Source organism: Brassica napus, chromosome C8 (genome assembly GCF_020379485.1).
Source record: "Brassica napus cultivar Da-Ae chromosome C8, Da-Ae, whole genome shotgun sequence".
Classification (NCBI taxonomy): domain Eukaryota; kingdom Viridiplantae; phylum Streptophyta; class Magnoliopsida; order Brassicales; family Brassicaceae; genus Brassica; species Brassica napus.
In genome coordinates, this window is record NC_063451.1 from 48,972,724 (window position 1) to 48,984,724 (window position 12,001).

Consider the following 12,001-nt stretch of genomic DNA (forward strand, 5'->3'; position numbering starts at 1 on the left):
TTATGCTTCAACAGCAAAATCGCTAGATTTTTAAGAAGCAACAGAGTTAGTCTTATTAGTGAAAATTATTTTAGTTGGGATTTCATGTGATCACAAAATAAAAAATCATTTTCATACATTATAGAAAATGCTGATAACTTTGGCTGATATCAAACGTCCTCGTTCTTATCCCATTGCAATAACACAGTATCATCATCCTCATCATCATTGTCTTCTTCTCCCTCAGCTAATATCACATCAGGCCTCGCACACTCTCTATCCAACAAACCCCCTACGGCTTTCACATCCCACCGTCTTCGCCGTTATCGTGCACATCTTAATTCCCGTATCCGAAATCCTTTCAATCGCGGTTTGTCCTCTATCCTTCTCCAAAAGCCTGAGTTTTTCCTCAGCTTATTCTTTTCGCCGTCTCATTCGTTTGCTTCATTCCCGGAGCAATCGCCAGACCCAACGGAAGACGGAGGACACTTGTGGATCCAAGGAGGGGATGAGAACGGTTCCGGTGATACAATCGAGGGTAGTTATGGCTCCGATTGTTGATGCTAGCTCGATCGTACAGATCAAACTAAACGGAATGGCTGAAGATCCACCTACTACAATGGCAGAAACTGAGAGGTGTTCAAAAGGATGATTCTGAAGGGATGAATCCTCACCTTTTTATAGATAGAGATACACCGTCTTGGAAGAGAGATAAGAATTGAATGAGTGATTGAAACGGTAAAACCTATTGATTGATAAGAAGTGGGATCGCGGTAATTGAGGTTGCAAGAAGTCGAAGCGGAGAAGACGAAGTACGGAGAAGACGAAGTACGGAGAAATCGATAGAAATTGCCAGACGTTAGGTTACTCAAGTGGACTCGTTTTGGGCCATGGGAAGAAGCCCAACGTAGTTGATAATGACGTGTTAAATAACTTCTTCCTCATTGGCTAATTTATTTATCCGACGTGGACAGCTTTAGAGTGGAGTATATCTCTCTTTTAGTATAGGTTAGATGTACTATTACACATTTACATTTCGTGTAAACAAAAAGTGACAAATAGTTAATTTAATATCAAGGTCCCATATAAGAAGTAGTTGAGCTAATAATAGTATCTCGGAACCACCCACCATTAATTTCGAATATTATTCACATCTTCTTTTCGTTATTATTTAATCTTGTTAATTTTTTTCTCTCTTTCTTGCACTTAATAGCAACTCTATATATATATCCACCTCCACTTGCCCTCCTTTCACCAAAATCCTTCAGGAATTTGTATTTCTCATTTTCTCCTTCTCCGAATCTGCCTAACGATTTAATAGTTATACAAATTGTCTATCCAGCTTGAAATATTTCGACCGAAAGTTAATACTGATGGAGAGAACAAACAGCATAGAGATGGATCAAGAGAGATTAACAGCGGAGATGGCGTTTAAAGATTCTTCATCGGCCGTTATACGAATCCGGCGACGTTTGCCAGATTTCTTAACGTCCGTCAAGCTTAAGTACGTGAAGCTTGGACTTCATAACTCTTTCAACTTCACCACCTTTCTCTTCTTACTCATCATTCTTCCCTTAACGGGGACCGTGCTGGTTCAGCTAACCGGTCTGACGTTCGAGACCTTCTCCGAGCTTTGGTATAACCATGCGGTCCAACTCGACGGGGTGACAAGACTCGCCTGCTTGGTTTCCCTCTGCTTCGTTTTGATCATCTACGTGACTAACCGGTCTAAACCGGTTTACTTAGTGGATTTCTCCTGCTACAAACCGGAAGACGAGCGGAAAATGTCCGTAGATTCGTTCTTAAAGATGACGGAGCAAAACGGAGCTTTCACCGACGACACCGTCCAGTTCCAGCAAAGAATCTCGAACCGGGCCGGTTTAGGAGACGAGACTTATTTTCCACGTGGCATAACTTCAACACCCCCGAAGCTAAATATGTCCGAGGCACGTGCCGAAGCTGAAGCCGTTATGTTCGGTGCTTTGGATTCACTCTTCGAGAAAACCGGAATTAAACCGGCTGAAGTCGGAATCTTGATCGTAAACTGCAGCTTATTCAATCCGACGCCGTCTCTATCGGCAATGATCGTGAACCATTACAAGATGAGAGAAGACATCAAAAGCTACAACCTCGGAGGAATGGGCTGCTCCGCCGGATTAATATCTATCGATCTCGCCAATAACCTCCTCAAAGCAAACCCTAACTCTTACGCTGTCGTGGTCAGCACGGAGAACATAACCCTAAACTGGTACTTCGGCAACGACCGGTCAATGCTCCTCTGTAACTGCATCTTCCGAATGGGCGGTGCAGCGATTCTCCTCTCTAACCGGCGACAAGACCGGTCCAAGTCAAAGTACGAGCTAGTCAACGTCGTACGGACACACAAAGGATCAGACGACAAGAACTATAATTGCGTGTATCAGAAGGAAGACGAGAGAGGAACGATCGGTGTCTCTTTAGCTCGGGAGCTAATGTCCGTGGCCGGAGACGCTCTGAAAACAAACATAACGACGTTAGGACCGATGGTTCTTCCTTTGTCGGAACAGTTAATGTTCTTGGTTTCATTGGTCAAAAGGAAGTTGTTGAAACTCAAAGTGAAGCCGTATATTCCGGATTTCAAGCTCGCTTTCGAGCATTTCTGTATACACGCAGGAGGTAGAGCGGTTCTCGACGAGGTGCAGAAGAATCTCGATCTTAAAGATTGGCATATGGAGCCTTCGAGAATGACTTTGCACCGGTTTGGTAACACTTCGAGTAGCTCGCTTTGGTACGAGATGGCTTATACCGAAGCTAAGGGTCGGGTTAAAGCTGGTGATAGGCTTTGGCAGATTGCGTTTGGATCTGGTTTCAAGTGTAATAGTGCGGTTTGGAAAGCGTTACGAGTGGTTTCGACGGAGGAGATGACGGGTAATGCATGGGCTGGTTCGATTGAAGATTATCCGGTTAAGATTACGCAGTGATTGGTTGGACCGGATATGTGGAGTGTATTCATTGGTTTGATTATGTAATTGTGTACTTATTGATATCAAATATTTTGTTGTAAGTTGTCGATTGGATTATTATAATTTAATTAATTTTATGGATGTGTGATTGCTATAAGTTAGTTGATTTTTGATACTTTGGTAAACCAGAAAATCTACAAATTGTCAAAAGACAAACAGAAGTCTTTGTAATCCACGGTACCCGAGTTCACACCTATACAGATAACTTGCAGAATCGCACAAATTACAGTGATTTTAATTGAACACACTTTTTGGTTGGTGAAGTTGTGGGTTTTGATTCATTCACTAGCTAACTGGCAAAAGTATTACTCACTAACCTTGTTAAAAAAAAGAAGAAGAATCCAAAAATATTAATATTTACTAACCCGTTCACTCCTTGTGCTAGTTTAGTAAAAGTAACGGAGGGAGTCAATAAGGGAAACCTAAGAGAAACATATAAAAGCCAGATCCATTACTAAAAATTTCTTGGTTCTTCAAAGTCTTCATCTATAATAGTAACTAAATTATGTGTACTTTTCGGATCGAACAGTTAGTCGGGTCAACAACTCTCCTAGATGGAGGTGGTTGAACCATCATCTGCATAATTGGTTGCTGCCTACATTTACCAACAATAAAAAGGCAAAGAAACTTCTAATTTAAAGCAAGAAAACACGTCAGACTTTTCATGTCTTTGGGAAAACATACAATTAAATTTGTTTGTTGAATTACAAGTCAAAAACATGCACACCATTGGGAATTATGAATTTAGGAGCATACGGATGGATCAATGGCATTGGCTATAGCTTCGACACATCTGGTCAAAGAGTAAATCGAATAAAAGGCCCACTATAAAATAAAGGCCGAATAAACTGAAACTTTTATAAGTTTGTAAAGGAGCCCACCGTATATTTAATCGGCCCATATATGGCAGGGTTACAAGCTTTATAATATGCGCGTCTCCATCTTTGTGGCAAACCCTAGCGAGTTATCAACCGAGCCGCTCTCCGAAAGCATAATCGAACCTAGTCACAGGTACTTGATGCTTCTATGTTCTTTCTGAACAATCTTTCATTGATTTTTTTCACTGTTTCTAGCAGCTGCTTTCCTTTGTGATTTACTTTTGTAGACCTTTTGTGATGTTTGGTTAGTTAGAATCTCAGATTAGACTCCGGATTAATGGATTCCAAGTATGTATGATATATATATATATATTTTTTTTTGGTAATTTGGTGACTAATAATCAGCTGTTATTTTTTTTGACATGGTTTCAGATTATAAAAAAAAATGTCGACAGTGGGAGAGCTTGCTTGCAGCTACGCAGTTATGATCCTCGAGGACGAGGGTATTTCTATCACGGTTAGTTTTCTTTATTTATTTGTGATTTTTCAGATGATCCATTTCTTTGATCAACGTGTTTAGTAGTTAGTATAGATAAGACATAGAGGTAGAGGATTAGGAATTTGATTACTTGCTTAATATTTATGTTTATCTCTACAAACCTTAATATGTTGTTCGACATCTATAGGATAATAGGAATTTTGTTGTTTGGGAGACTTATTCTGACGTTTGGAATTTGTTTTAGTGACTTTGCTATTTAACTTGGTGTTTGTAGTCCGACAAGATCGCTACTTTGGTCAAAGCCGCTGGCGTTGAGATTGAGTCATACTGGCCAATGCTATTCGCCAATATGGCTGAGAAACGTAACGTCACTGACCTCATCATGAACGTTGGTGCTGGTGGTGGAGGCGGTGCCCCTGTTGCCGCTGCTGCTCCAGCTGCCGGTGGTGGTGCCGCGGCTGCTGCACCTGCCGCTGAGGAGAAGAAGAAGGTAGGGGAAACAAGAATAAATATTTACTCTTTTTCTTGAACAGCATGTTACTAAACATTCTTGGGGATTTTATGGTTGTTGCAGGAGGAAGTGGCGGAAGAGAGTGATGGTGATTTGGGTTTCGGCTTGTTCGACTAAGCAGCGTAGTTTGGTTTTTCATCAATTTGAGACCATTATTTTGTTGCATCATCCGAGTTTGTATTCTGCTGTATTAACTTATGTCTATCCAGTCGGCTCTGTCTTTTGTTAAAATGGATTTTGTTCTTCCTTCTTTGACTCGATTCAAGATATTTAGATCTAGAAGATTTATAAATGTGGAACCTTATACACAACTTATATGGTTAGAGATAAATTATAACAGAGACTGTTTTAAAACGTAGAGAGAATTCTTAGCTTAGCGACAAACAAAATCACTGGGCTCGAATATGAGGTGTTTCTTCTATCGTTAAGCCTGGCCCATTAATGCGATACATACGGAAGAAGAGAGCGGATCAAAGGCGCAGTATATGGCGTGTGGGGATTTTCATGTCGTTCACCTACTTGTGGTTCCTTTCTTACTTTCTGCAGCTGTGTACATTTGTACATCAATTTGCCAATTGGACTTCGTAGATTGGATCTTGAAATTTTTAAGAAAATAATTTAGAAAAAGCAAACATTGATGTTAACGAAAGTATCACTAGTTTGGTGGGTCCCAAAATCTAAAACACATATATAATTTTGTAACAAAATAATTAAAAATTGAAGGAAACAAATAGGTAGAAGGGGGAGTTGAGCCTCCGCCTCTTATTACAACAACACTTCCAACTCATCATCCTCCTCGTTCTCTCCGCAATTTCTCTTGAATCTCACATTGCAAATGGCGACGGCTTTCTCTGCCACGCTTCCTCTCCATGGATCATCTCAAGAGAATCGTCTCTTGCTTCCCCCCACCCGATTGCCTCCTCCTTCTTTCCTCGGATCCACCCGTTCTCTCCCCATTCGCAGACTCAATCACGCTCACGCCGCTCGTCGATCTCCCGTCGTCGCTGTCCAGGAAATTGTCAAGGAGAAGAAACCCACCAATCCCCTGGTATGCTCTCTCCTTAAACCTCCTTTACTATTCCGACAAAGTATTTAAACTGTCGTAATTTGCCAATTGATGTCCAATGCAATGCTCCTGAAGTAGTTTGAAAAATCTTTTTTTTTTAGAATTGATTTTAATAATTTTAATAATCACGAAAAATAGTTGATAACCAAAGAGGAAGGATTGGTCTTGTACGAAGACATGATTCTCGGTCGTTCTTTCGAGGACATGTGTGCTCAAATGTACTACCGTGGCAAGATGTTCGGTTTTGTCCACTTGTACAACGGCCAAGAAGCCGTCTCCACCGGCTTCATCAAGCTTCTCACCAAATCCGATTCAGTCGTCAGCACGTACCGTGACCACGTCCACGCCCTCAGCAAAGGCGTCTCCGCTCGTGCCGTTATGAGCGAGCTCTTCGGGAAGGTCACCGGCTGCTGCAGAGGCCAAGGTGGGTCCATGCACATGTTCTCAAAAGAACACAACATGCTCGGTGGGTTTGCCTTTATAGGCGAAGGCATCCCTGTCGCCACTGGCGCTGCTTTCACTTCGAAGTACAAGAGGGAAGTCTTGAAGCAGGACTGCGATGACGTCACTGTTGCGTTCTTCGGAGACGGGACTTGTAACAACGGGCAGTTCTACGAGTGTCTGAACATGGCTGCGCTTTATAAGTTGCCGATTATCTTTGTCGTTGAGAATAACTTGTGGGCGATTGGGATGTCTCATTTGAGATCGACTTCTGATCCTGAGATATGGAAGAAAGGTCCTGCGTTTGGGATGCCAGGTGTCCATGTTGATGGTATGGATGTGTTGAAGGTGAGAGAAGTGGCTAAAGAGGCGGTCTCAAGAGCTAGGAGAGGTGAAGGTCCGACATTGGTGGAATGTGAGACTTATAGGTTCAGAGGACACTCCTTGGCTGATCCTGATGAGCTCCGTGATGCTGGTAAACTCTCTCTCTCTCTCTTTTACTGCTTGTATTGTTTTATCATCTTAGGATTGAAACTAAACCTTTAGATTATGGCAGCTGAGAAAGCCAAGTACGCGGCAAGAGACCCGATCACAGCATTGAAGAAGTATCTGATAGAGAACAAGCTGGCGAATGAAGGGGAACTTAAGACGATAGAGAAGAAGATAGACGATTTGGTGGAGGAAGCGGTTGAGTTTGCAGACGCGAGCCCACAGCCTGGTCGGAGTCAGTTGCTAGAGAATGTGTTTGCTGATCCCAAAGGGTTTGGGATAGGACCTGATGGACGTTACAGATGCGAGGATCCCAAGTTTACTGAAGGCACCGCTCAAGTCTGAAAAGAGAGAGAGAGAGACAGGGTTATATCATAGTGTCTTTGGCTTCTGTTTGATGTTAAGTTAAAATGCCACAAGGAAACAGTTTGAATCGTTTGAACTTTTTCTATTTTCTCGTCTCCTTCACGAACAAAAGGGAAAAAAAAATCAAAGTCTCAAGTTCATAAAGCCTAACTCAGTCAATTTCACAATTTGTTATTTATTAAATCATGGAAAATGGGCGTTGAAAAAAAACTCAAAAATAATAATTACTGAAATATGTAAAAATTTATAGTTTTACAGTTAAAATGTTTCAAAATTTATCATATTTTTGACAAATAACATATTTTAGTTAAAATATAAATAATAAATTTATTTATGAATAATACAAAATATTTATAAAATAAGAATACCTTTACTTTAGAACATATACATTTAAGATTATGAGTCCGCATTTGGTTTTGTTAGGGTTTTAAAATCTGGGCTCTTAGCTTTGTTTAAGCCCCATAGATTGGCTATAAATGATAAATGGACTAGAGATTTGTTTTACGCCCATTAAAAGGAAAGCGACATAATAAGACAATTTAAAGAGGGCCCATGTCAGAAGATGAGTTAGTGACGTATGAAGATGTAGTAGTAAATTATGATGGTGCAACATAACAGCAACTTGTTGACCACCTGAACAGAACTCTAGACTGAAATAAACGGAGTCAAAGTGAACCATACATTTCCACATTAAGTAACTGCCAAACCAAACCTAACTGAGCAGGCCCGACACCATTTATCTGAATGATTCGTTTGCCACTTACACAAAAATACCATTATTATTGTTCTTTTACATCACCTAGTTTCCTGTTTATTCCATCTTCTGGTTTCAATAGCTTATGCTCAAATCTATTGTCCTGTTTATATTTTTTTTAATCATTGGTTCGAGACAGTGCGATGCCCTCCAATAAAATATAGTCTAAATTTTATCATGAACTTTTAAAACAAAAATGTATCACAATATACATATCTTAAGGAATTAACAAAAAATATATATGAGATAGTGCAAACCAGATGGATCCAATGAAAGTTTAAAAAGAGAGTATAAAGGATCATTTCGAAATGCGATCAATTAACATGGAGAATTATCTCCCCAAATTGCGACTAGTTTATCTCATTGAAAAAACATGATGTGAAGAACGTATGTAATACTTTTTCAAAAAAGAAAAAGAAATTATAAAGAATTGTATGTAGTAAACATCGGAGTATGATGGTGCAGGTCTATTTCTGATTTCAGTTAAAGAAAACAAATTTGGGTGTAACGAACTGAAAGTCATGAAGGAAGAGGATGACTGGGGATTTTAGTCGATTGCCTTTTTGGATGGGAAGCTCCTCTCTGGAATTTAGGGGAGTAGTTCTTTTTTTTCCAAGAAATTGTTAGTTATTAATTATGGTTATCTTGTTTATAATTTATCAATGTTTTGGAATATTTAGGCGTCACATCATACACAATACTATATTGTATTTTCATCAAGGTGATTCGTGGCCATTAAATTGCAGACTATGCTTATAGGTTAGAAGTATAAACTTTAACTTAGTGAGGTACATGTCGTCCCACTATATTACAAATTTCAAAATAAACAAATATCTTGTCTTGTTAATTCAGCTGATTTTCTGCTCCTTTCAGTGGCTTTTTTTTTTATATGATATTAGGCTGGGTTCCACGTTGACAGATCATGCATTCAAACTCGGATAGCAATATGAACTATTTTTCGTATTCACCAACTTGTGTGTTTGTCAGATGAGTTTTATTAGGCTCAGTCTTAGAGGATTACGATCAATCTTATCAATGAAAATATTTATGGTACTTCTATTTTTTACAACCCGCGTGTTTTAAAATAATAATCATATTGCTAGATATATAGGGGGACTTCATTAGCAAAACCAGTGTGATGGTTAAACTTTGGATAAGTGATCCCATGACTTTTAATTGAATGAAGTAATATTATAGAAAATAGCGTTTCATTAGGTATACATTATAATGGTGTTGAAAATGACAACTATAAACAAAACAAATCGTTTCAGAAAAAATACATACGTATCTTGTAGCATGAATGAGTACAAGTTATTACTGGATTTCGCTTTGCTCCGTAAAGGTGTGTATAATAAGGAAAAAGATATATGTGTCACACTATCAACTATATATGACTAATGACTTGCCGTGATAGAATTCACAACCTTTGATCATTTAATAACGTTTCTTTTTTTCATTTTCAATGCAAAAGCTAAAGAGTAATACGATCGTATAGAACCAGAGCTTTTCGTTTTCCCCTGCACGTGGATGTTTTCCGTATTTACTCTTTATCATTCACATGACATTAAAATTCACCTTTTCAATAAGTTAAACAGAAGTAATATTAAGGTGGGGTATTGGATTTAGAAATTTGGTAGAATTTGAAGGAATTATGGTTTCCATTAAATTCTAGTGTTATTCAATTGTGTATTTTATCAATTCTTTTAAATTCTTGTGTTATTCAATTGCGTATTTTACCAATTCATTTAAATTCTAGTGTTATTCAATATTTGCTAGATTTAATAGGAATGTTATTTGAAAGGAATTTAATGGAAAATGTAATGTAAAATGCAAAGGATCAATTCCTTGCTTTTATGAAGGGATTTGTTATTTTTAGAACCAATTTGACCCCACGGTAACCCACTACGTCTTTAGAAGACATATCACCTACACCAGCCCAATTCCATGTCTCTCCTCTTCCAAAACCGGAACCGAAAAACTGAACTAGAACCAAACCAAATTATTCGAAACCAAAACCGGACCGCCTCAAATACCTGAATGGTTTCTATATTTCTATATCTGAATAACCGAATCGGAAACGGAACCGAACCGAGAACCGAACGGTACCCGAATATCCGAAAAAATAAGTTTCAACACTTTGATATAAAATAAAATGTCATCAGTTTCACTCAATCCGAATGCTCATGGCTAGTTCACCCAAAAAGATTCCTTTAGTAAAAAAAATCTATCTACAAAAAGTAAAATTTTCCCAAGTGTTTTATTTTGGTAAAAAAATATCTAAGAGTTAACTACTAGTTGTGTATTTTTTCGTTATCATTCATAGCGTTAGTATTACCATTTGAATTCCATCAAATTAATTTACATTCACTTAAATTCTATGGCAAAAAGTAAACATAAGAATTAGACAATTGCATTAAAATCTCATAAAATCATTTAAAATACTGCAAAAGTTATTACATGTGAATTCTTTCAAATTCTTGAATTCAATACCACCCCCTAAAATGACGCATAAAAATCAAATAGGATAGTGCTTCTCAGTGGGTTTATGGATTTTCAAAATAGCACTTGCCATGAGGAACGCTACGCAGGAGGCACAGCACAAATCCTTTTCCAACGTCTGGTTCATAACCGTCTCTCAAGAACTCGCTAGAGCTATTGACTCGAAGACATATTCGTTGGAGCTTTTCAGAGTTCTCATGGATATCGAGTTGTTATCTTCTTCCTTTGATTTTATTGTTGTGTCCTATGTTAGTGGTACGCTCAATGGAGTTGCAGATTTTCTTGCGAAGGCTGCTCTCCATAGCTCTATCTCACTCTTGTAGTAAACTCTCCCTTTGAATTCATAATTCAGTTTGTTGCAAAAAAAAAAGCAATGTATTCCTCAATAACTTTATATTAGAACGAAAATAAATTAATAAAAAATACTCATGGGGCTCCATTAGTGATTTTTAGCTTTGGATAGGCCAACGAGGATGGTATTTTTTTTTCTCAAAAAAACGTTTCAGATTGCTTTGCCAAAAATTAGGATTTTCTCCTTTTTTTTTGTAAGTCACCTACTATTGGGTTTAAATTGAACTTTAGAAAATTAAAAGTATTAGTTAGTTTAAGTAACTGGAACTGAGATTACTTTAGATTCAAAGATTTTGTTTAAGCCACTTAAATGTTAAATGTCATTAATTATCTAGTTAGTTTGCATGTGTTTAGTTGGGTATAAAATTAAGTAGCCAACACTTTTGCTTCATTTGCATGACGTATTTTTTCACTTTTGTAAAACGCCAGTTACGATTGATTCATCACGAAAGACGATATATTTACGCTCGAGTCTCACAAGTTAAAGGAAAGAAAAAGAGTTTGACCAAAAAAAATAAGGAAAAATTGTTTTTCTAGAGCAAAAAATGATAACAATGTCCATTTGGACTAATCTCATATACTTTATGTCTCATAAGGCTAATTATTTTTAAAATGACATAATGCCCTTAAAATTGTAATTTTTAAATATAATAAATAATGGGTTCAATCAAGCGGGATCGATCGATCCGAAATTATAAGGTCGAACGGATCGATCGATACTGCTCATTATGTAGAATAAAAAAAACGCGGAGCATATACTGATCGACCTGGTCCATTTTACTCGATCGGCAAAGGTCGATTTCATACAGATCGACCGATCTCGAATTATAGACCGATCGATCCCGTGCCCATGTAAGTATTCCAAATCGATTTCCTGGTTTTTTCGGTTATATCCGGTTTGATTTTCACTTGATTTGAACCGACCAAACACGATTTCAACTCTTTAAACTCGATTTCTTTGGGATGAAACCCATAATTTCTCATCTCCTTCACGAACAAAGGGAGAAAAAAATCAAAGTCTCATGTTCATAAACCCTAACTCACTCAATTTCACACTGATTTGGTAGAAATAATGTGAAATTTTTTGTGAAAAATTTGTGAACAATCAATGGAATATAGAAGACGGCGTGAGAAGAAGGTTACCACGTTTTTTTTTGTTTTTTTTTTAAATCGATTTTTTCAAAATACGAAAGTGAATATTCCCAAATATTTTGTTTCCATATTTT

General features: G+C 37.9%; 3 protein-coding genes across 4 annotated transcripts; all 3 read left to right on the top strand.

Annotated features, from left to right (window-relative positions):
- Positions 1–1,157: 1,157 nt before the first annotated feature.
- On the top strand, positions 1,158–3,062 carry LOC106377352 (3-ketoacyl-CoA synthase 1-like). Its single transcript, XM_048765846.1, has one exon. It carries the CDS (start codon positions 1,353–1,355, stop codon positions 2,937–2,939), a length of 1,587 nt encoding a protein of 528 aa, XP_048621803.1. The 5' UTR covers positions 1,158–1,352; the 3' UTR covers positions 2,940–3,062.
- A 743-nt stretch (positions 3,063–3,805) lies between these two features.
- On the top strand, positions 3,806–5,059 carry LOC106377351 (60S acidic ribosomal protein P1-3). Of its 2 annotated transcripts, none has more exons than XM_013817573.3 (4): positions 3,806–3,992; positions 4,232–4,316; positions 4,573–4,788; positions 4,873–5,059. In XM_013817573.3, the coding sequence occupies exons 2-4, from the start codon at positions 4,245–4,247 to the stop codon at positions 4,924–4,926; spliced, it is 342 nt and encodes a 113-aa protein (XP_013673027.2). In that variant the 5' UTR covers positions 3,806–3,992; positions 4,232–4,244; the 3' UTR covers positions 4,927–5,059. The 2 variants fall into 2 exon arrangements, with proteins under 2 accessions (XP_013673027.2, XP_048621805.1); XM_048765848.1 differs by having other exon boundaries at positions 3,990–4,147.
- A 437-nt stretch (positions 5,060–5,496) lies between these two features.
- LOC106377350 (pyruvate dehydrogenase E1 component subunit alpha-3, chloroplastic) lies at positions 5,497–7,256 on the top strand. Its single transcript, XM_048765847.1, has 3 exons — positions 5,497–5,857; positions 6,014–6,791; positions 6,873–7,256. Exons 1-3 carry the CDS (start codon positions 5,645–5,647, stop codon positions 7,148–7,150), a joined length of 1,269 nt encoding a protein of 422 aa, XP_048621804.1. The 5' UTR covers positions 5,497–5,644; the 3' UTR covers positions 7,151–7,256.
- Positions 7,257–12,001: the final 4,745 nt, after the last annotated feature.